This window comes from Prionailurus viverrinus, chromosome F1 (assembly GCF_022837055.1).
Source record: "Prionailurus viverrinus isolate Anna chromosome F1, UM_Priviv_1.0, whole genome shotgun sequence".
NCBI lineage: Eukaryota > Metazoa > Chordata > Mammalia > Carnivora > Felidae > Prionailurus > Prionailurus viverrinus.
Genome location: NC_062577.1, coordinates 41707386 through 41731812, shown reverse-complemented (window position 1 = coordinate 41731812; position 24427 = coordinate 41707386). Strand labels below are relative to the sequence as shown.

The 24427-nt window shown below is 54.7% G+C and overlaps 1 protein-coding gene across 1 annotated transcript; it reads left to right on the top strand.

Annotated features, from left to right (window-relative positions):
• Positions 1-5704: 5704 nt before the first annotated feature.
• On the top strand, positions 5705-24326 carry SLC26A9 (solute carrier family 26 member 9). The gene is made up of 20 exons (XM_047840920.1): positions 5705-5829; positions 8537-8676; positions 8798-8908; positions 9551-9726; positions 11210-11374; positions 11935-12087; positions 12403-12485; positions 13241-13388; positions 13683-13796; positions 14010-14087; positions 14650-14745; positions 16635-16741; positions 17420-17489; positions 17859-17951; positions 18081-18194; positions 18831-19112; positions 20198-20252; positions 21160-21305; positions 22795-22866; positions 24279-24326. The coding sequence occupies exons 1-20, from the start codon at positions 5705-5707 to the stop codon at positions 24324-24326; spliced, it is 2376 nt and encodes a 791-aa protein (XP_047696876.1).
• Positions 24327-24427: the final 101 nt, after the last annotated feature.

Below are 24427 nucleotides of genomic sequence, written 5' to 3'. Positions count from 1 at the left end.
CTCAGCCCAACTGCTGTCCCCAGTAGGGAAAGCAGAGAAGGAGGAGAGAGTGGCTGTACTGAGGGGATCTGGGGGGTGATAGCCATGAATCTCTCCCCTGCAAGGGTACCAGTCCCTAGAACTGCCAGAGAGCGGGAACACAACTCAGGGATATCGCATCCTTCTCTCCATGTGACTGATGAGGAAACCAGACCAGGGGGAAAACGGGGTGAGAAATTTGCCCAAGAAACACGCGGGCAGTAGGAATAAAAGGAAATTGATAAAACGCCAGGAAGACCTACAACCTCTACCCTCCCTCCACCTGCCAGGGACGCAGTTCCCAGCTGAGAGGGCAGCCCTCCTCTCCCATCCCCACCTCCCATCCCCAGCCACAGCCACCAGCCGCTCAGAGATGGCTCTTGCCCTGTGGCTCCCACTTTGGATGAGGCAGGAAAGAACAGCAGCTAGAGCAAAGAGAAAACCTCAAAGTGACCTTTCCTCTCCCCAGAACACAGAGACCGCCCCGGTAGGGACAAGTGATAAGAATGCCAGGGCGAGTCGACCGTGCTGGGGCTGCTCCCGTGCCTGGCACATGTGCCCATCAAAGAACCCCCCCACACACACCTTACACACACACACACACACACACACACACACACACACACAGCAGGGCTGAGGAGGAAGTCAGCCTGGGCCACAATGACAGGATCACCTCCAGACCTAACCAAAACCCCACAGATGGCTCTTACCTGCTCCCGAGAGCGTCTGCCCTCGTCTAAAAAGATTCTCTGCTTCTCTTCTAACCAGTCCTGGGAAATTTCGGAGGGACAAGGGCAGGAAGAGGGAGGGCGGACTGGATGAACGGGTGCAGGCGGATAGGAAAAGAAAGGCCAAGAAAGGCAGAGTGACCTGACTGCGGTTGCAGAGCAAGGAAGAGAATCCTCCGGAGTAACCAAAGTAATGGTAATAATAACACGGTCAGAATCCGTGGCGCGCTCACCGTGGCCAGGCACCGCTCTGAGCCTCTCTATGCATTAACTTGGGTGCCACGCTGGAGCCCATCTCTGTCCAAAGTATTCTGCTGATGGAGACAGACCTAGGCAGAGATACGCCTGGGAAGAGATACCTGTGGGCTTTCTGTTGGACAAACTCACTGGGGCGGGAGGGGGGCATTAGGGTTCTATGAGGGGCCCTGAAGGAGCCTGGGAGGAAGTCTGCTCAGCCCATAACCCCTCCCCCCACACACACAGAGTCTAGCTCCCCTTTGTCCTGCCCCCTCCCCGGCTCCTTAGCTCTGCAAGAACCCTGGATCCCCCTTGCCCCAAATGTGACCCCATTTCCCTGCCAAGCCTTGGAAACTGTCCACACACCCACGTCTCCTACACTGGGCATGCTCTTCCCTTCTGGCCCTCTACTTCCCTCAAGCCCCACTCCTGCCCTCCCCACCCCCCCCCCAACCAGGTCTCTCCAGTAAATCAGGACCTGCCCCTCCTTCCCTCCACAAAGCGGGAGGCGACAGGGGCACCCTTTTGTTCCTCAATATTGTCACATGGCACCTGCTGTTTATCCCTGCTCCCGTGGGGGATGGGAGGCGGAGAGGGGCTGACACTGTTTGATGAGAGGCAGGGCTGGTTGACACACACCTATGGCAATGGGGCACTCGACTTTTTTCAGCGATGCTGACATCACTCGGTAGGGCTGTGTTTGTTTAACTAGGGATCAAGTCCTCACGTCCTCTACACCTCTCTCCCTTTCTTGCTCCCTCTTTCATCTTCCCACCCCTGACCTAGCATTGCAGGAGCCCTGTCTGGGGGTCCCCGAGAGCCCCTTAACTCTCTGAGAACCCCAGAGCTGTCTAAAAGAGGCGGTGCCTCCCGCCACCTGGCCTCTCCCATCCCCCTGTCCTCCTCAGCCTACAGCACTGGCCAGGGATGAAGTAACCCCCCTCCTAAGCCCCACCCCACCTCAACCCTATTCTTGGAATTAGGAAGTGTGCCCAGGGCACCTCCTCACCAGCCGCTGGGGCAGCTCCTGTGGCTACAGATTTGCCACTCTGTCTGTCATTGTCCTGAGGCAGCCAAGGCCAGAAGAGAGGTCAGAACCACTGCAGAGCCCTCAAGGGGAGAAGCAGCACTCAGAAGTCTTGTCTCGCTCATCGGCTGGGGTAGAAGCTCACCAGGGTGGTGCGAAAGGGGCACTCTGGATGCCACTCAGGGGACAGCCCCCAGAGAGCAGGAGCAGGAGGACTGGGGCCCAAGAGGAGCACTTAAGACAGAGCCTAAGGCCCCGTTCAAATCCCCAGACCACCTCTCTCTAAGACTCAGCCTCCATATCCACAAGACGAGAGGATTAGACCAGCCTGGCGCTCAAGTTCCCTTCTAGACAAAACTTCCTGAGTCGAGCCGGCTGCTGGGTTCACCTTCTTTTGTGTGGCACAAACTCAAGATTGGAAAAGCTCCCAGAGCCTTCTCCTCTTCGACACCCTATTTCTAGAATGAAATGGGCAAAGCATATGGGAAAGGACAGATTTTGCATTCCAGTAAAGCAAGGGAGCTTTCTCTCCTTGGTTAGCCTGGATAGGTGGGAATTCCCCCAGCATCTGGTCCCCGTCCGTAGGAGGCCTGACACTGGGGCAGAAACCATCCTGAGTCACTCCCTCCCAGAAGGATTTCCACCAGTGTCGCCCCCTTGCCTCCCTCCCTTCCCTGGAAACGACAGCCAGGAGTGGCCAAAGCCAACATTGGTGTGCGGGCTGGAGAGGCCCAAATAAAGGAGGTCTGAGGAGAAAAAGAGATCCCAGGCCAGGGTGGCCAGGAAAGGCTTCATAGAAGAGGAGAAGGAGGTAGACGAGGGCAAGGCAAAGAGGAGAGGGAGGGGAGGGGAGGAGGAGGGCCCTAAGCAGGTCTTAAGGATGGGCAGGTCTAGGGAGGCAGAATGAGTCAGGGCATCACAGGTAAGGAGGATAGTGTGGACAGAGCCCAGGGGTAAACCTGAGCCCGGCGTGTCTGGCGTGCCGGATGGTGCCAGGAGACCCAGCCGACAGCTCTACCGAGTCCCCCAAAACAGGGCCAGACTGCAGAAGAACAAACGCACCCAAATAAGGAGTTTGGGCTCGATCCTCCTGGGGATGAGGAGGCTGAGGGTTTCTGATTAGCGGGTATAGGCTGGAGATGGGAAAAATCAGTCAGAAGGCTAATGTAATAGTCCAGGTGTGAGATAAGAACTGAGGGGGTGGGGGACAGGAGGGACACTGGAAGAAAAGAGCAATGGGGCTTGATGAACAGCTGAATGTGGAGGCTGGCAGGGGGTAAAGAAAGGGCATATGTGGGGGTGGCCGGGGTGACAGGGAGGAAGATCCCCACTGGGAAAATGAGGAAGTGAGGGGGTGCTGGGTTAGCAGGGTTCCGTGGGATCAGACGTTGACCTCGTCCCCACAGCCACACTACTAGAACTGAGAGCCTTTGAAAAAGCAGCCTGGGAAAGGGCTTCGAGGGCCACCCGCCACCTGCCAGGGGCACGAAGCGAGATCTCCCATCACCCCCTCTTCCCAGGGGCTTCCGTCTTCTGGGTTCGGTTCCCCTTGAACATCTCGGCTATTCCTTCGCGGGCAGTCTGTTCGGTGGCCAGGGACAGACTCCTTCCTCCGAACCGCAAGTCTTTCTCTAAAGCCACGTTGGACCTCTGGGTTCCTCTAGACAATCATGCTCCCTACTCATTGCTCCCAAAGGGCCCACCGGGGAAGCCACCTCGAAAGCCAGACCCTTGCAACCCTCGGACACGGGGGGCGGGGGGGCAGGGAGGAGAAGGAGAAGCAGGGCACCTGCCTCACCGGAGGGTGAAGGACTGAAGGCCTCTGAATAGTCTCTCCTAAGAGGAAGGCAGCAGCCTCCTACCTTAATAACCATCACCATTACCGCTTACCAGGTGCCTGGGAAGGCCGCCCCTTCATGCACACAGTCTCATTCCACACCCTCATGGCAACCACCCAGAACCGTTACTTTCCCCATTTACCGATGAAGAAACTGAGTCTTTGAACCCAGGCCATTCTGGCTCTAAAGCATGTGCTGTTTTCCTTAGGCCACTCGGCCTCTCACTTCCCTCACTGAGATGTCTCACATGCCATCGCTTTAACTCATTTCTGCCCACGTCTCCTCCAAAACGCCGTGTAGTGATTCATTCCACAAGCGTTTGTTGAGTGTGTCCAGGCAAGGGGCCGGGCACAGGCACCGTGAGGGGATTCCTTCCCCAACTCCCTCCCCGGCGGATATCACCCCAGTGATTTGGCGGGGTGTCCAGCCCTCGCTCGTAGGTTCTGATGGACCGCGGGGTCCTGCGACCAAATGAATCGAATTCTGCAGCCCAACCTGCATCACCTTGGGTACCATCTCATTGATAGTAACGACTCACACTTGCCTCATTTCGGGTACATTTCACATACCCCTTTCTTGCCCATGTCTCACCTCATGGTCATACCCACCCTGTGAGATGGATGTGTTTCTCCCATTTTACTGGCCAGGAATCTGAGGCTCAGAGAGGTGAGGTCTGCTCCACCCCACCATTGAAGCCTGGACTAAAACCCAGGTTTCTGGACCCTTCGTGAATGTACTTTCCAGCTTTCTGCCACGTTCTCTTCCGCAAAAGGCATCAACCAACCCGCTCGCCTCCGATAACCCCTAGGCAGCCAGCCTCTCCCGCGGGAAGCCGAGGGACATCCCTAGCCCCCTGTGTTGTTTCTCACTTTCAACTCCAGCTCAGATCTTTTGCCAAACTGGCCACAGCCACCCCACACTGCCCACCTCCTTCTTCCAAACGTGCCCCACCTCTTTCTTCTTTCCTCTTCCTCAGAGGTTCTCCTAGGGAGTTCTCCCAGCTCCCAAGGGCAGGGTACAGGAAGAGGGACCGGTACTTGTAGGAGGGAGGGGGAACGGCTCCCACGGGGAGCTCCTCTGGGCCTCAGGGGCCCTGGCACTCAGCTCTGCCCCGCGCAGCTCCTGGAACATCAGCCAGGTTGCGCAAAAAGCAAGGAGGAGAGAAACACCAGCACACAGGGTGGGGGAAAGGTCAGGCACAGGAAGCCGTGGGAGAGCCAGCCGGTACAGACCATCCTGATTTCCCCAGACACACCATTATCCCCCTGGGAAAACCTGTTGGTAAAGTCCTAGTTGTCTCTTTCCAGAAGGGCCCTCCTGGGGTCACCTCAGTCATCCCCCTGCCTCCGGGCAGGCTGTTTTCTCTATTTCTTCCAAGCTGACTGGCTGAACAGTATGAGCCTTTCTGCCAGGAAAACTGAGGTCTGGGGAGGGACAGGGGCTTGTGGGGGCACCAGCAGCGGGGGTTGGGGCGGGGGATGGGACCAATGTGCTGACATCCAGTTGTGACTCCTGCCCTTGCCCTCCCGCCTCCTTTTTGCCCGGTGCTTGGCGGGGGTGACGGTGATGTCACAGGTGTGGCGTGCCAGCCACGTGCTGGGCGCCAAGCAAAACAGCCAGGGCAAGTGTGTGCATCATCAGTACCTGGGAAGGAAGGCCACCAGAAGAAGTGAGTCTGGTGGAAAGACCTGAAAGAGGGAAGGGAGGCACCTTGCTGGATGGGGGCGGGGAAGAGACCAGAATAAAACCCTGCTGTGGCCAGAACTAGAGAGAGAAAGCCAGAGCTGGCACTGGAGAGAGATGCCCCCTCATCTTCCCCTCCTCTGCCTCTCCCAAAGCTTGTAAATGCCCCAGACATGAGCCAGCCCAGGCCCCGCTACGTGGTAGACAGAGCCGCGTACTCTCTCACCCTCTTTGATGATGAGTTTGAGAAGAAGGACCGGACATACCCACTGGGAGAGAAACTTCGCAATGCCTTCAGGTAACGTGGCCCAGAGCCCAGACACCTCTTTCTTCTGCTCCCCACCAATATCCTTTCTGCACCAGAGCATGGCTCCTGTACCAGCATCCCTAAGACAGGGCTTGGGGAAGTCTCGGGGAGGGGAGGTTCGGAACCCTGACTTTAAGATCCTACAACCCCTCCTGTACTGACACCCACCCCGTGGAGGATGGGGAGTAGCCGCAAGGGCCATCCACAGTCTCAGAAGAGTTGTAGGGCATCTCCAACCCGTGCATGAAGTCTTGTCATCTTCTCAGTCCACTCAAGTCTCTCTTCGTTTCTTAAGGGAGCTCTAGACGGGCCTGCTACCACATGGGGCAGAAGGAGCATCAGAGCCTTGCTTAAAGTCCTCTTCCCTCCTGATCACGAAAAATCTGAAGCCACCGCTACTCCATGCCCTTTGTCCTCTTTCCCTCCTAGATGTTCCTTCCCTTTCCTGATCCAGAAAATGCCCAAAGGCAGCCCCTAAATTCCTGGGCCCTCCTAAAGGACACCTACCAGGATGTGGTCCTGCCAGACCCCCGGGCTCTCTTCACTCTCAGATCTGTGAGACTGCGCTAGTGGGGAGTAAAACCTCACCTCCGAGGAGGGGGCTTCAGGAGGTGATCTATGCCCATACTCCAGGAACCTGCGGCTATGAGCTTCACCTTCCCCCTCCCTACACTTCTGGCAGACCTTGCTCAGTCCTGGCTGTGGGCTAACTTGCTCTTCCTCACTCCCCTGGGGAAACAGCTGATTCAGGTACCTGGATTGAGGTCACTGGCAATGCTGAAGTGGAGGTGCAGGTGGAACAGGTTCGGACCAGGGGAATCACCCACTTGAGTCTTCACCAAAAGCCCTGGTCCAACCCTACTTCTCCCGGGAGGCTCCATTCCCGCTGGGTCACAGCCAAAGCCTTGGGTGTTCAGTGTCCAGACACCCTACCGACAGCTGGGCTCCCGGGACAGCTGGGCTCTGTCGACCTTAGTTACCAAACAGTTTCAGTCTGGTTTGTTGCTGTGCTGGAGGGACGAGGGTATCTGCTGTTTTCCTAAAAGACTATAGATTAAAACTATAAAGTGATGTAGGGAACTAACAATTTCCACGAGGCTGGCATTGAGCCTTAAGCAGTGCCTGACACAGAAGGTGCTCCAATAAATATTTGTTGAATGAATGAATGAATGGCTAGAAAGCTAATCCCTCTGTCCACTTCCCTCTTGGCCTCTGAAGCCTCTGTATAGGCATCTGTTTCCAGCTATTCTATCAGGCCTCAGATTGCCTTGCCCAGCGTACGACAGGCCTGCAAATAAGGCTGGACGGATACCGCCCTCAAGGGGGTTGTTTGTCTTCCCCTACTCAGCTCTCTATATGTGAGTCCAGTTTTCCTTGCCACAAACAAGCCTGAGAGAGTTCCTGCAGCGCTGGTGCTCCCTTATGACAAAGCTGTAGAGATGCTTGGAGCTATTGACCAAGGATGGAAGAGGCACACCCACCCGCCCCAGAGGAGACCGGGGACTCAGATGTCGAGGGTGATGCCCTTCCACAGAGTATTGGTTGGGACAGAAAATCTGTCCAGACCCCACAGGGTACAAAGCATTGTCTGCGTTGCTTTTAGTCTTGGGTGACATCCAGGGAACCAAGTGTTGGGGAAATTATTGTTGAATAATGGCAAAGAGCAGGGATTGGTGCCGGGCGGGAAAGGAGGCCTAATCAGAGCAGGCTAGTGAGTCACCAAATGTGCCTTGAGTATTTGAGTTCCCTCGACTGGGAGAAGAAAAGCAAATGCCTCCCACTCCCTTCCAGTCATCAATCCATGAGCTGTCACCCCTGAGTTTTTTAGGCCCTTGTTCCTACCGCTCCTGAGTTTCTATGAAAAGACCTCAAGGTGTTCAACAAACAGGGAAGGAATCAACTTTCCCCACCCTGCGTTGGCCAACAAACAGCTCCCCCATTCCTTCCGCCCCCAGCGAATTAACAGTGGGAGGATCTCCAGCACTGGAGTCATGACACATGAAGGACGGTCGGTCAGCAGAGGCACACCCTGCAGGGACAATGGAGCCTTCTTTGGGGGAAGTGCTAAGAAAGATGGCAACAGCCCCCACTCAGGCCGAGTTTCAACACCAGCCAGTCCTTTCACTAATTCACTCATTCATTCATTCAGCAAATATTTACTAAGCAGCCCAATGCAATGTGCAAGGTACAAAAGATGAACCAGAGAGATAGACTTTTGGTCATGGTGGGGTTTATTCTCCAGTGAGGACCACAGATGAAAAGCAAGCAGTTATAACCCAGTGTGCACACGAAGCTGTAGGAGCCCGCACAAGGGTGCCGGGCCTGCGTTTGGTCAGACCGGAGAAAGGTCATCTGAGACGGGGGGCTGGACTCGGCAGCTTGGAAGGCTAAGTGACCGCAAAATCCATGCCTTTACGCCGAGTCTTCTGGATGTCCCAAATGAACAGCTGCTTCCAGACACCCAGCTAAAACCGAGAGTGTGTGAATGGCTCTCCAAAGAAAGCCCCTGCCTTTTTTTCTCAGTGTCCCCGGCCTACTGCATGGTGTGGGGGCTGAATGAGTGAATGAATTCTGAACGAGTGAATGAATGAATGAATGAATGACGGATGACCAGGAACAGAATATATAATATCCCTCCCCAACTCAGAGTATCCAAACCATGCAGTGCCGACTGGAAGCCTGCCCTCTTCCCCTCCAGATGTTCCGCGGCCAAGATCAAAGCCGCAGTGTTTGGGCTGCTCCCCGTGCTCTCCTGGCTCCCCAAGTACAAGATCAAAGACTACATCGTCCCCGACCTGCTGGGCGGACTCAGCGGTGGATCCATCCAGGTCCCGCAAGGTGAGGGGGTCTGTCCCCCAGGCTGGCTTGGCCTGCCGCTCTCCCCCCTTCCTCTCCCCGTCCCCTGTGACCCCCATACCCCAACTGTGCCCCCGAGCCTTCAATCTCCTGTTCTCTGCAGGCATGGCATTTGCTCTGCTGGCCAACCTTCCTGCAGTCAACGGCCTCTACTCCTCCTTCTTCCCCCTCCTCACCTACTTCTTCCTGGGGGGTATACACCAGATGGTGCCAGGTAAGGCCTCTCCCCTCTCAGCAGGCCAGGTGACCTGGACCACAAGGACAGGGGATGTGGCAAAGGGGCTTTGGGTGTTTTCCATCTGCATTCTCCTAGAGCTGGTGCTGGGCGGTCCTGAAGGGACCGTCACTGTGAGCGTCAGTCCCAGGTCCGCTGTGACCTTGAAGAAACCACTTAGCTTCCGTGAGCTTGGTTAGGACTACCTGTTCTGTCTCCCTCCCTGGCACGTGGGGAAGACTTGGTGGAACAAGGTATACCGTGTGCATAAAGTGCCAAGGAGATGGGAGGGATTACTCTCAGGCTGGTCCCTGCAGGGATATTTGGAACTCTCTGGTGCTAAGTGACATCGAGAAAAAGGGCCTGGTCACAAGGTCTGTTTCTGGGTCAGGTACCGCTTGTATTTCCAAGCTCATTTCCTCACGTGTCCAATGAAACAATTTTAACAGTCGAGGTGAAAGCATCTTGAAAAGCGTAGATCGTGGTGACATGTGAGTGGTGGTTTTCTTGCTGGAGAGGAGCCTTGGAGATGTGGGGGTCCATCTCCTCGGGGGTCGGGAAGCACTCCCTCCTGGGCCCCTTTCTGTTGTCCCTGGGTGTGGTGCAAACCTCTGACTCCTGCCGGCTGGGTGGGCACCACAGGTACCTTTGCCGTTATCAGCATCCTGGTGGGTAACATCTGTCTGCAGCTGGCCCCAGAGTCGAAATTCTGGGTCTTCAACAACGCCACCAACAAGAGCTACGTGGACACGGCAGCCATGGAGGCTGAGAGGCTGCACGTGTCAGCAACCCTGGCCTGCCTGACTGCCATCATCCAGGTGAGGGGACGGCTGCGGCCTTGTCAAGGGCGCGGCCTCAGGGGGGCATCTTTCCGTCCTGCCCCTGCCTCAAAGCCCCAGTTTGACATTAAAGCTGATTCAGGGCCCTTCCTCCTCCCTCTCCCCCATTCCCAGGGCCACAATAGACCTTGAGGAATCGGTGTATCTCCTCACCTGCCTCCAGCAGGTCTATGAGACCAGTCTCTGCTCCCAGTAAAACTGTCCCGAGTTAGACTGTCTGGAAGGCTCACGGACTCTCTCTCCTCTCCAGCGCAGCCCTCCTGTTTCTCTAACATCCCTTATCCCTCCTCCAGCCTCTTCTGCCCCAAGCCACAGCATCACTCGCACAGCATAAATTGCACAAATTGCAAAGGAATCTGCTAGGTTTTACGAGGGGAAACGCTGCGTGATGGAACACAAGAGCAGGAAGCAACCTCCGAGGACACCTTTCATTCATATCATTCTTTCTGTTAACGTTTTTGGTTGTGTCGCTGTGCCAGAAACTGGCCTAGGCCTTGGGGGGAAAGCTAAGTAAAGAAGAGGCCCAGTTCTCCAGGAGCGCACAGCCCAGCAGAGGAAGTAACCACGTCAACAGATAAACTTGTAGGCAGGGAGATAAGCAGCATAATAGAGCTATGTTCCCATAGCGGTGGGAGCACCAAGGAGAGCGTCAGGGAAGGCCTCGCCTCAGAGAGGAGATGACATTTGACCTGAATATTAAAGGATGAATAGAGCTTGGCCAGTAACCAAATGAATGAGGCACGGGAGGACAGTCTGGGCAGAAGGATGCACCCCAGATCATTGAGGCTTGAGTGTGAACTGACCAGGGAATGACAAGGCAAGACGTTTTGGTGCGGCTGGACAGCAGGAGGCCTTTGGGGGATGGGCCCGAGAAGGGGCCAGAAAGGTAGGCAGAGGCTAGACACTGAAGTCTGAAGTCTGTCCCCCCTGCACTGGCCTTGGGTCTGACTGGCAGTTTATAAAGATCATTCAGGCCACGGAAAAGAGAGGTGGGGAGGTGGATTACAGTCAAAGTTAGGAGACTATGCAGAAGCCCGGGCAAGGCCGCCGAACGCCTAGGCCAGGGAGGCGGCCACGGGGAGGGCCACTGAGATGGGGTGGACTTAAGGAACGTTTTGCCGGGAACATTAAAAGGCTTGGTGAGAGCCTTGACATGGGGGTGAGGGAGGATGACTCCTAAGATCTGGGTTAAGCAACCGGGTGGAGACGAAGCACGGGGGGAGGATCAGGGTTATTTTGCAGATGAGAAAACTAAAGCCAGAGAGATGATGTGACAAAGAGGCCTGTGCCCCAAACCAGACTAGAGGTCTGCTGGCACCGTAAAGGCCAGACAAGGTCACAAAGGGCTCACTTGCCCAGGGCGGCTGCACAGAACTGCAGCCTGGGTTTGGGTCAGGCACGCCGAGGAGCTGCGGGCCGTTCTTGGTCTTCCCCACCCCCACCCCCACCTCTCTCCCCTCAGATGGGCCTGGGCTTCGTGCAGTTCGGCTTTGTGGCCATCTACCTCTCCGAGTCCTTCGTCCGGGGCTTCATGACGGCAGCCGGCCTGCAGATCCTGATCTCGGTGCTCAAGTACATCTTTGGACTGACCATCCCGTCCTACACGGGCCCGGGGGCCATTGTCTTTGTGAGTCTAGGCACACATCCCTGCGAATGGGGAGGGGCTCAGGCAGACACAGAACCAGGGTTTACTGTTTTAAGAGGTCGTGAGCTCCTCCTTACAAGACGTCCTCAAGCAAGGGTCTGGCTAGCCCACTGTTCAGAGAGGATTCGCAGGGGGTTCCCACTTTGGGAGGGAGGGTCAAACACAGGACCCTGCGGGCTCACTGAGGTTCTCTACGGTGAATTCCTGCGGAAAAGGAGATGTTTACTCTCCATCAGTTCCCTGACACAGTGCCTCAACCCCTCCCTGCCTGGGAGGTCCGTCCTTGTGTCTAAGCTCCATCCTTCCTCCTTGAGCTTGAATTCTTTCTGGAGAAAGAGAATCATCATTCCCATCCTGGCGTGAGATCCCAGCATGCGTTTTGGGAGAGGGAGGGGATACTATTCATGACCGAGGTCTGCATTCTGCTTTGGTGTGCCCCCATTCACATTGATGACATCCTTCTGCCGGGTTAGACCTCCAAGGGTGGGAATAGTAGGGGAAGAGGAAGTGGGAGCCCATGAGCATGATGCTCTCTCCCCCAGACCTTCATTGACATTTGCAAAAACCTCCCCCACACCAACATCGCCTCGCTCATCTTCGCCCTCATCAGTGGCGTCTTCCTGGTGCTGGTGAAGGAGCTCAATGCTCGCTACATGCACAAGATCCGCTTCCCCATCCCTACAGAGATGATTGTGGTAAGGACCCTGCACAGGGCTGGGGGGGGCGGGGGGCCAGGCTAGAGAGGCCATGAGAAAAGGAATCCAGCCCCAGCCAAAGCCACGGGAACCCTTCCCCACCCTCCCCGCCTCCTCCGCCGGCCGGGGGCCAGCAGAACAGGAAGTTGGGTGAATCCATTCCATCCCCCCATCTATGGCTCCCGCTTTTCCTGCTCCTTGGGTTGCTCCCCTTTGAGGAGGCAGGGGAGTGGGAGTTGGAGTCCCCAGAGAAAAGGGAGGCTTGAGAGAGACCCCTGTTCTGCCAGTCCCCATTCTCCATTTTGGGCTTTGCAGGTGGTGGTGGCAACAGCTATCTCCGGGGGCTGTAAGATGCCCAAAAAGTATCACATGCAGATCGTGGGACAGATCCAACAAGGGTGAGTCTGGGTGGCCAGGAAGCCTGCCCCCCCTACCAGCACCTGCCTGTGGAGGCCTGGGCTCAGAGGCCAGGATGAGACAATCTCTCATGAAGGAGCCTTGTCGACTCTGTGACACCTACCAAATGTGAATATAATTCATTTTCTATTACTTATTACGGAAGACAGCCGTACAACCAGCCAATGCCAGCCGTGTTACAAACAGTGAGTCTTAGCTGCCACACACACCCCCAAAAGTCTCACTCAGTGGACACTGCCAGAACAAAGACTCTCTGATCAGCCCTTTTCCGGCTCCTTGCCTCGCTCTGCCGTGTTGGTTCTTTTCATGGGGAAGAGAAGCTATTAGGATCAACAGTGAGCATCCACTCCGTGCCTGGCACCACGCTGGGCCCGGTGGTGGGAAAGGGTGGGGCTTGTGCTGTAGGGTTGGAGGAGGAGGGTGGGAAGAGGGCAGGGGAGGGCGCTGGCTGTGGGTCTGTGGACTAGTGAGCACAGAGTCCAGAAACTGGGCGTGAGCAAACGAGGCCCCACCACTTACTGGCTCTGTGACCTTGGACAAGCCAAGTTGCTGCTTTGTCAATGGGAGTTATGGCTGCCGCCATCACAGTGTTGTACTGAGGGCTCAGACGACAAGGGGTAATTCATGTAGATCTTGGCACACACTGGGGCCCCGCTGGTCCCCGTGGGTTGAGGAAGGACTCGCCATGCCTCCCCTCACACCCTTGGGCCCTGCCTCCTTTCTGGCTCCTTGGCAGGTTCCCCACTCCCGTGTCACCTGTGGTTTCACAGTGGAAGGACATGATGGGCACGGCCTTCTCACTGGCCATCGTGGGCTACGTCATCAACCTGGCCGTGGGCCGGACCCTGGCCAGCAAGCACGGCTATGACGTGGATTCTAACCAGGTAGGTCCATGCGGGCAGGGCCAAGCAGGAGGCGCTGGGTCCCACAGAGGCCTGGCCAGAGATACGCTGGGGCTCCTCGACCTGATGGGAGCAAGGTGCCGACCAGTGAGGAGGAGGAGCTCTGGCCGCAGGAGGCCAGCTTCCTCTGGGCTAGGAGTGTAGGGCTTTCTAGCAGCAGGATCATTCTCAAGTCCTAGGCCCAGGATCCAGCTTGTACGGACGACTAGGTTTGGACAACACCTGCTGCTCACCCCCCGCTGCCCCTGTTTCCAATCCTCCCCCTGTCCCCCACAGGAGATGATCGCCTTGGGCTGCAGCAACTTCTTTGGCTCCTTCTTTAAAATCCATGTCATTTGCTGTGCCCTCTCTGTCACTCTGGCGGTGGATGGAGCTGGAGGAAAATCCCAGGTGAGCACTGTACCAGGGGAGTGGGGAAAGAGGGGAGAGGGTAGCAAAACAGTTGCCCCAGAGAAGCCAAGGCACATGCCACGCCAGGCCAGCTGCTTCCCCAACCTTCCTCTCCCCTCACCGGTCTCCACTCCACCAAAGAGAGCTATTGGAAATCAATCAAGAGCGAGAATTCCACACTTACACCCTGTTCCCAACTCTTTCTCCGAATAGGTGGCAAGCCTGTGTGTGTCCCTGGTAGTGATGATCACCATGCTGGTCCTGGGGTCCTATCTATACCCTCTCCCCAAGGTAAGAGCGCAGCAGGACAGCAGAGGTCAGCAGGAGACTCCAGTAAGGACAATCCCTAAGAGCTGCATAACCCTTTACAGTCTATAAAGTGCCGACACTGTCACACTTTGCCCTCGTCACAACCTGTAGACACCGTGGTTTTACTATCTTCGTTTTACAAGTGAGGGAAACGGAGGCTGAGAAAGTCTCCGTGATCTGTGGTGATGCAGCTCACGAGCGCAGGGCTGGTGGTAATCTCCAGCCTTCTGACCTCAGGATCGATTCCCCAGTTAGTGTTTACAAGTGCTTATGAGTGCCTGACTAGGAAGGCCCTGGGCATGGATGGTTTGGAGATGAGGGAGGAAGGGAGGGGCAGAGACGGGCCAGGAAGGGCCCCATGGCCTAGCACCTACACTGCACTCTCCAGCCCCGAGACTGAGTGCAGGGATCCGGGGGGCTCTGCAGGCAGAGATGTTCTGGAACTGCAGCTCTGTCCTGCCAGGCTCCAGGGTCAGGTGTCTGTAGTCAGGGCAGGAAGGAGGGGCCACCACAGGTGAGAAAGAACAATGTTCTGTTTCCCCAGTCTGTGCTAGGAGCACTGATAGCTGTCAACCTCAAGAACTCCCTCAAGCAGCTCGCTGACCCCTATTACCTGTGGAAGAAGAACAAGCTGGACTGCGTAGGTATTGGGTGGCCACTGGGTACCCCTTCGTGCCCTGCCCCTTCCTCCAGCCCCACAGCCGCGTCAGCTCTTCTGTCGGTGACCCCTCCGTTCTGCTCCCTAATTAGCCTAGCCAGCTGTTAAGAGCCCAAGTGTTGGAGTGACACATCCTATGTTCACGTCCTAACGCACCTGTTCACTGGCTCTGTGTGGGCCCTAGACTAGCAAGTCCCTAGAAGTCCCTTAACTTCTCTGAGTCTTGACTTTCTCATCTGGGAAATGGGTATCTTATACTCTACCCCACCCCCCGCCCCAGGGTTGTTTATGAGAAAGAAAGGAGATAATACAAGTAAGGGGCATGCTATCTAAATCGTATTCTGGGTTCAATAAAAAAAAAATTAGCTATGATTATTTTTACGACTCGTAGTTCCAAAAAAAGCAAAAAGAAATAGCTTTAAAAACCACCACCACCAACAAAAAACTAGAACAGAAAGCCAGCAGACCAGGGTCTTGAGCAAGTTACCAGACTTCTCTGGAGTTCTACTTCCTCATCTCTAATGGGGGTGACAGTCATGACTTCATCATACACTGGTTCTCAGGATTACATGAGATCACATGGGTAAGTACCACGTAACTGTAAAACACTCAGCAAACATGACCTGTTGTTATGATTAGTCACCTGCCCCGTGCACCTAGCATCAGACAATAGTAATAAGGTTACCATATATTGACGACACTGACAAAAACCCCATTTAAGCTCCACCATAAGAGGATTTACTGACCTCCTTGCAAGATGATGAAACAAAGGGTGTCTGGCTGGCTCAGTCAGAAGAGCATGCCGACTCTGAGTCTCGGGGTCATGGGTTCAAGCCCCATGCTAGGTGTTGATATTACTTAAAGAAATAAAACTTTTCTAAAAAGATGATGAAACCAAGGCTCAGAGAGGTTAAGTAACTTGCCAAAGGCCACAGAGGTAGTAAGGGGTAGAGTCAGGATTGGAACCCAAATCTTAGACTGCAAACCTCTGGGTGGCTCTGTCTCCTGGGGAAGGAGGCTTACCTGCACGGGACACAAAGAAAATCCTTAAAGCCAGAGAAGTGAGTGGCCCATCTGAGTCCCCGAGTGAGTGACGAGGATAGGGGAGTATACGATGTTCCAGTTCCCACCCCAAGGATCTGCTCTTACCCCATCCCAGCAATCCCCCCCACCAAATATAGGCTCTGGTATTTACATTGTGCCTTGGGCTCACACCTTATCTTCACAGTTCTCTAGGGGAGTGTGGGCAGGTTCGTTTTCTTTAGAGGATTTGGGAGAACTGTAAAGGACCATCAAGGGGTCAACTATCAAAACTGCATTCAATCCTGCCCCCCACCCACACAGCCAGACCCCAGACCGTCAGGCCAGGAAGATCACTGAGCGTGTGTTGGAAACACACAGCCTCCCGTTGGGTGGAGAGAGGGAGCTCACGTTTGTTGAGTGACCACTAGGTGCCCATCGCTGGGCTGGGACCTTTAGCTGCCTTAGCTTTTCAATCCCTTCACGAAACAGGTAATATTATTGCCCTCTTGTGGATCAGGCAACTTGGCTCACATAACTGGGAAGCGAGAGAATGAAACTTTGAAACCAGGCGTGTGTTACCCTCATGCTCTCAGCGTGCGCCATGCCGCCTCCCTGCGTGGGCTGGGGTTGTCTATCAAAAACCAAGCACGATCGCTAGGCACACTCAATCCAGGCAAAACGTGCAGGTGTAACCAGAGCACCAAGACATAAGACGGCGCAAAGCTGCCATGACAAGGGGAGGGCCGGTCTGAGGTTGTGGAACAGGGAACGGCCGTGGCTATTCCAGGAAGACTCCCCAAAGAGGCAGCCTTCTCCCCAGGCCTGCTCTGACATCTCTCTCCTCACAGTGTGTCTGGATGGTGAGCTTCCTCTCCTCGTTCTTTCTGAGTCTTCCCTACGGTGTGGCCGTGGGTGTCGCCTTCTCCGCCCTGGTTGTGGTCTTCCAGACTCAGTTGTAAGTAACAGCCCCCACACGACACAGCAGTGGGGCCCCAGGCCCGGGCTGGGCTGTCTGACTGCCATATCCTGAAAGCCCCAGAAGGAAGCCCTCGTGGGCTTGGAGGGCTGGGGGCCATACAAAGTAGAAGAACAGGAAGGTAAGACCCCGAGCCCGTCCAAAGGCAATGCCGGTCCCCAGACCAAACGGGACCCTCCCCAGGGGAACACCAGGCCAGAGGACAGATGCCGTGTCCTTCCCATGGAAAGGTTAGGGAGTACAGGCCAGGGGCACCAGAGGAAGAGGCCAGGGCAGGAAGAAGATGCTCTATGGTAGAGAAGCCCTGTCTTCTCTTCTTGAGAACTCAGAACCAGGAAGCGGGGACTTCAGGGCCACCTAAGCTTGTCACTTGTGTACCACACCTTTTCTCCGTGCTGAGCCCCACGCTGGGAGCTATGTCAAGGGCTGGCCTGTCATCCCTTTAGTTACAGCCCAGCCATAGGCCAACAGGCATGTGTCTCTGGTGCGGAAAGACCAACACAACAGACAGTAGGGATGAGGAAGGGCCCCCACCCCACCCTGCTTTTGCTCCAGCTCCCACCCCAGCGTCCTTCCAGGCCAATTTGCTATTAGCACGCTCTTATGTGTTTTTGTTTTTTGCATGTTCTTAAGTTTTTCTTCTCCTTTCTCATCTAGTCGAAATGGCTATGCTTTGGCCCAGGTCATGGACACTGACATTTATGTGAATCCCAAAACCTACAATAGGGTGAGTAATCCAAATTTATGACCTCCCTCTTTTGCCGTACCCTCCACCCCAAATAAAAGAAGGTTAAGGGGTGCCTGGGTGGCTCAATCAGTTAAGCATCTGACTGTCAATTTTGGCTCAGGTCATGATCTCCCACTCATGAGATCAAGTTCCACGTTGGGCTCTGTCCTGAGCGTAGAGCCTGCTTAGGATTGTCTCTCTCTCTCTCTCTCTCTCTCTCTCTCTCTCTCTGCCCCTCCCCTGCTCATGCATGTGCACATGCTCTCTCTCTCTCTCTCTCAAAATAAATATTTTTTTTTTAAAGGTAAAAAAAAAAAAAAAGCCAATAACAGCATTTCTGCCACCTGAGCTCAGTCTCCCTGTTTACAGGTCCAGGAAGTTGAGGGGGTTAAGATTGTCACTTACTGCTCCCCTCTCTACTTTGCCAATTCAGAGATCTTCAGGCAAAAGGTCATTGCCAAGGTAGGGTTCAGAACTCTGGCGACCAGAAGGGTTGAACAGTGAGTAACCAGAAGATGGGAGAAAGGGGACTGGGGGGCAGGCCACTCCAAAGAGTGGACGTCCAAACTGCTGTTGGCTCTCTCCCTACAGACAGGTGTGGACCCCCAGAAAGTACTGCTGGCCAAGCAAAAATACCTCCGGAAGCAGGAGAAGGGGAGAATGATGCCCACACAGCAGAGGAAGTCTCTGTTTATGAAAACCAAGGTGAACTGAAGCTAGGAACAGCCTGCCCACTCTGATCTTGCCCTTGGTGCCCCACCTCCCAGCACCCTTTGAGGCAAAGACATAACGTCTCTGTGGCCATTGCCTGGTGGCCACAGAATCTTCTTCTCCTTGGGTGAGGGGATGCCAGCTCCTGGGGGTAACTACTGAACTCCCACGGTCCCTCCCCATTTTCTGGCTAAGATATGATATGGCCCATAGACTTCTGAACAACCCCAAATGGGGGGCAGCAGTGAATTTCATGGGGTGTCCAGCCGTTTTGACGTGGGTATGGAAGTTGTGGGGAGAAGCAGGCAGGCACAGACGAATATAAAAAGGAGCACAATTGTTTCCAGAAGCACTTTCTCCCAGAGCAGAGTGGGCCGAGGCTTCAGTGCCTCCCTTGGACGGGTTCTCCAGTTTCGTCTGGTCCGTGGGAGACTAAGCGTGCAGGCCCTGCCTAAGGACAGGGCACTGGGAGATGCCTCCCCTGTGGAGTTCCGGGGGCTTATAGTCACCACCACCGAATTCAGTCATTCACCTCCACACGCACGCTCCTTGCCCCTGCCTCGACTACAGCCAAGTCTGATTCAGTTTGCTGATCCCTGCCCCACCCTCACCCCCATCCCCACCCCCCAGACTGTCTCCCTACAGGAGCTCCAGCAGGACTTTGAGAACACCACCCCAACCGACCCCAACAACAACCAGACTTCTGCTAATGGTGCCAGCGTGTCCTACATCACCTTCAGCCCCGACAGCTCCCCAGCTGCCCCTTGTGAGCCATCGGCCTCCGCCGAGACCCCCAGTGAGCCCAGTGACATGCTGGCCAGCGTCCCACCCTTTGTCACCTTCCACACCATCATCCTTGACATGAGTGGGGTCAGCTTTGTGGACTTGATGGGCATCAAAGCCCTGGGCAAGGTGAGGGCCCAGGCAGAGGGAGTGCCGGCCCGCCCTCCACCCCAACACCCTCACCCCTGCTCTCCCACACTCCCTTTCCTCGGGGCCCTCATTTGGACAAGCTGAAAGACGAAGTTCACCAAGGAGGCAAATGGCTCGTGAGGACCGCTTTTCCCCCAGACACGACCAGGACAGGCTGTTCTCCGCAAAGCAGGCCCAGATAGCCCAAGACGACAAGTGGCTGGAAAGGGATACTAGAGGGGTGTCTGCTGTCCCACCCTGCCTAGGCACCCCTCTCTAGCAGAGGTCATCTCAGGTTCCCTCTCAGGCCACCGGGAACCCACCCCTAGGTCTTTTGCGTAGAGTCCAGATTGGCCCCGGTTCGTGGTCTGCTGCTCCTTCCCACGCTCACCCAGACGCTCCAGCATCAGCCAATTCCAGTCCACTGAGAAGAGAAGGAGAAATAGTATCAGTGCCCCACATTCTCATGCCAAATTGGCAGTTCATGGGACACCTTGAATAAAGATATCCATCCATCTGATAACCTTTCAGCAGCACCTCCGATGGCAGGGAGTCAGCAAACCTCAGAGTTGGCTCAGACAGAGGCAGTCCCGGGAAACCGAGGGGTCCAGAGAGTTCAGAGGCTGAGTACCATCCAGAGAGCATCGGCCAGGTGCCCAGAAGGCCGCACCCCCCAGCCGTGGGCTCAGCCTGCTTCCCTAGCCCGGGCCTGGAGCCCGGCGGGCCTCCGTCCTCCCCTGCAGATTCTGCCTGAAGCCACAAAGTCGGGAAAGAGGCAGAATCTGGGCATCTAAGCTGCTGAGAGAGAAGACCTGACCCCATAAGAAGAGGCCGTGGTGGCTTTAAGTGCCCGCCTCGTTGGCAAAGCCCCATTTCTGTCCTGCTTTCCAGAAAAGCCGACAGCCAACACTCCAGGGAGAAGTGCCTTGCTGCTATTTTTATCTTTGGCTGCCAGGGCTCTTGGGGTTGCTTATTTGTTTGGCTTCCCCTCTGAAGTGCGTTTTGTGAATCACTTTTGAGACCCACTCAGAACATTCCTTTCCTTTTATCTCCCGGTCCCAATACCCTTCCCCCGCCCCTTCTAGCTGAGCTCCACCTACGGGAAGATCGGTGTGAAGGTCTTCTTGGTGAACATCCACGGTAAGAGGAGGAGGACATTTTGGGGACCAAAAGGATGGGGGTGGGTGGGGGGGGAACAGGTCGGTGGAATGCTGAATGGGGGACTGAAAATGAGAGCACCCAAACATTCTCCCAAAGCATAAAGCAGGCACGTGTCATAGCTATCTGGGGAACACACAGACACACACAGTTTTACATACACACCATCTCCAAAAGGTGCATATACACGGCCCCAACAACATGTCCACAGGGCAGTGGGTTTTCACATCATTAGCGCATAGGCAGAGTGCAGGGATGTGGACACACGGCAAGCACACACAGACACACAGCACAATGTGAAGGGATCCATGCACCTTTCCTCCTGCAGAAAGTCAGAACCCTTCTGGAGTCCTCCCCAACTTCAGAATTGGCCTGAGCAGGTCCCGAGCCCTGTTGAACCTGCTCAGAAAGAGAATGTGCAATGGCAGTTAGAGTCAGTGGGCAATCCCCACCACCCTCACTGGACACTCCTCAGGAAGTCATCTCTAGGATTTGGCAAAAGTAAGGGCTCTGCCACACACTGGAGGTTCCAGGATAGGTCCAGAGAAACAAGAGGAAGAATGAACCATCCAGGCAGAGAAGTGGCAGCAGCCTCCTCCACGACACTTTAGCCTCTCCCTCTCAATTGCCACAAAGTACCGACTCCCTGAATCAAACTGCTTCCTTCTGCCCTGGGTTGAAGGTTCAGCATCCTCAAGCTCATGTTGCCCTCTGCTGTCCAGCACTGGTATTGCAAGACCCATGCCTTGGCCTGGCCTTTGGATGACGCAAAGAACACAACCCACAGTCCTCTCTCTCCTTCCCTCCCCCGCGCCTCACCATCCTTCCTTCATCCCCAGCTCCAAACCACAAGGCTGTCATCTTTCTGAAGGCCTTTTCCTCCTTCCAGCCCAGGTGTACAACGACATCAGCCATGGAGGTGTCTTTGAAGATGGGTGTCTAGAGCGCAGTCACGTCTTTCCCAGTATACATGATGCTGTCCTCTTCGCCCAGGCAACTGCCAGAGAAGTGGCCCCAGGACGTGACTTCCAAGGGGTAAGGTCCCTTGGGAATCCTAGGCCCCAGGGCACTGAAATGGCGGGCCTAGGGGCGTTAGAAAGAACACAGGAGAAGGTTTGAGTTCCAACACCGAGTCTGTCATCTGACTTTTCTGAAACTGCCATTTCAGAGTTCCTTTTCTGTAGAACAAGCACCCTAAGTTAACATTAGCTACCTCACAGGGCTTTTCTTTTGCTTCTGTTTTAGCATTAACTGATAATTAGGCCTATTCTGTCACTTGAAAGCACTTGGTATACTGTAAACCCTTTTATTAATATTAATTTCCAAACACCCTAGGCATATTAGGTTATGCCCAGTCTGCTGGCACTGTTCACCCGCCCTCCTCCTTCAGTCTTTCTAGAAGAGGCTTTGGGCAAGGGAAGGGAGTAAGCCTGCCCGTTTTAATTTAGCAGAGCTTAGAGATTTCAGACTGGTGATGGATAAAGAGACTGGATCCAAGTTTTGTCTCAGTTTCTTGACATTTAATTTACTAGCTCACTAAGTGGTATGCAAATGAGCCACAAATAACACTGTTTAGGACTCCTGAAAGCTGTGGAAGCAGAAAAGCTCCACCCCATGGAGGGGGGGGGGGGGCCTGCCTTGGCGTCTCCAGCCGCCCCCACCCCCGCTCCCAGAGCCTCTTTCGGTTCAGCCCCTGCCCTTGGCCTCCCAAGACTCTGTGCCCCAGCCTTCTTTATATATGAAACCTCCTCTCACCCTCAGGGGGTCATAAGAAAGGTTTTACTGGTCCTCGAGCGACCATTTGCCCTCTGCTCTAAGAGACCGATGAAGGTGAAGCCATCTGTTCTAAGTGCCGTAAGACTGCCCGCCCAGGAAAACACAAGGGCCCTGGTGTCCGCCCTCCATGCTTAGGGAGAACAACTGTGTGGGAACAGGCTTTCTGGTTTCACAAGCCTTGTCCACAGAGCAAAAAGAGCGAGATTCTGGAAGAATCCTCGCCATTTGTTATTGCACAAATAACGTCCAGTTATTACGGTTATACATTTAAAATAATTTTTAGATACAGAAAATATTTATATTTGCATATCACAAAATGTATTCATATATATAAATTACACACACACACACACACACACACACACACACCCCTTTTCAACAGCAAGGTGATGTAGAAAGCCCACAAAGTGAGTTTAATTATCCTACTTTTACAGATGAGGAAACATTTCCAAACAAGGGAAGTGGATTCCCCAATGTCAGGCGGCTAGCCAATCTTCCTCGTAAGCTAGGCCAACCTCCCCTGCCTCTAAGATGCCCACAGGGAGGGCAGACCCTGACACATGCCTCTGCTGAAAGGGGGAAGGCCACCCCGTGCTACATTTTGTGAGGCAGATGGGGGAGGGGAGGGAAGAAGCAACAGGGCGACTCATGTGGCAGAAAACACGGCGCCTACCCGGAGGCTGCCATTTGCACCGCGCTGTGTCACTTGGTCATGGGGCTCATTCTCCTCTCGTTTCCCCCCTTCCAGGCTTCGGTGGACCCTGAGCTGTCCTTATATGATTCAGAAGAGGACAGCCCCAGCTACTGGGACTTAGAGCAGGTGAGCTGAGGGGCACGGGCAACCGGGAGGCCGGGACTGGGAAGAAGACCCTCACGAACCCAAGGGGCTCACTGGGCTCTCTCACCTCCAAGCCAGAGCAGCCCCCTTGAAGGCAATATTTCTCTCACCTCTCTTATCACAGCAGATCCTAATGCTTCCCACTCCCTGAAAAGCATCACTGGGGGAGGGAGAGGCACTGGAGGAAAGTCTCGAGAACGAACATCCATAACACACACGATCTTGGACAGGCCACATAACACACGGGGTCCCAGTTTTCTATCATTGCAAAGTAGGGGAAATATAGGTGGTACCTGCCCCCTCGACCTCACAGGATTGGCGGGGGATTCATGTGTCCTTCATTAATCAGCAGATATGTAATGACCGCGGGCCTGACACAGTTCCAGGGCGGGCAGACAGCAGTGAACCAAACAAAGACCTTAGGAAACCTTAGGAAACGTGATTGGGGTGGGGGGGCAGATGAATTCAAGGGGTACAAGAATTACTGCTCTTAAGCACTGAGGGCTGTGCACATGTGAACTGTTACTGCCGCCCCAGGTCCCTGTCATCCTGACAAAGTAGCCCAACGCCCTGAATTAAAAGAAACCCAGATGTCTAGCTGAGAGCAGTCTGGCTTTGGGCCTACTAGAAATCACATCTCACTTTGTACCTCTTCGCACCCCTTTTGGGCTTGAGTTCCACGTCCCCTGGACATGTCTCTGGGAGCACTGATGGCATGGGGGAGACATTAGGAAATAGAGACACACTGATGTCTGTGCCCCTGTGGAATCTCCAGCACATTCCAAAAGCCTGGGATAGGCCCCCAAATAGCTTATCAGAGCAAGAAAGGACTTCAGAACGGTCTCATCTCCACCGTCATTTCACTTAACAATGAAAGCGAAGCCAAAAAGGACTGTGACACGTGGAGGTCACAGAGCACGCCAGAGGTGATTCAAAGTAGATTCCAAGTGGGGCGCCTGGGCGGCTCAGCCGGTTAAGCATCCGACTTTGGCTCAGGTCATGATCTCACGGTCCGTGAGTTCGCGCCCCGCATCGGGCTCTGTGCTGATGGCTCGGAGCCTGGAGCCTGCTTCCGATTCTGTGTCTCCTTCTCTCTCTACCCCTCCCCCATTCACGCTTCGTATGTCTCTGAAAAATGAATAAACCTTAAAAAAAAAAAAAAAAACTAGATTCCAAGCATCTTCTCTTGTCACCTCTGTACCAGTTCACCTCTTGGGCTTCCCCCGCCCCTCCCCTGTTCACACACACACACACACACTCACACTCACACGCACTTACTCATGAAGCTCTCTCTGGCCAGGGGCTCACAGGGTCACCTCGTGGTTGCAGCCATTGTGAACTCAACAGGTCTAATGCTCTCCCTTCCCCTCCCCTGTCCTTCCGTGGCCCCGCAGGAAATGTTCGGGAGTATGTTTCATGCAGAGACCCTGACTGCCCTGTGAGGGCCCAGCCAGCCCCCACACTGCCTCCAGAGTGTGTGGCATCTGGGACTCCAAGAAGGAAGAGCCTGGGGTCACAAAGAGTGACCGGTAGAGGAGAATAT

What these genes read in the sequence shown, in the direction of transcription:
- SLC26A9 (XM_047840920.1), top strand. Translation starts at nt 5,705, where the DNA reads ATGAGCCAGCCCAGGCCCCGCTACGTGGTAGACAGAGCCGCGTACTCT. An exon ending in GTGGTCTTCCAGACTCAGTT is followed by an intron (nt 16,742 to 17,419) that starts GTAAGTAACAGC and finishes TTTCTCATCTAG; the next exon opens with TCGAAATGGCTATGCTTTGG. An exon ending in GCATCAAAGCCCTGGGCAAG is followed by an intron (nt 19,113 to 20,197) that starts GTGAGGGCCCAG and finishes CGCCCCTTCTAG; the next exon opens with CTGAGCTCCACCTACGGGAA.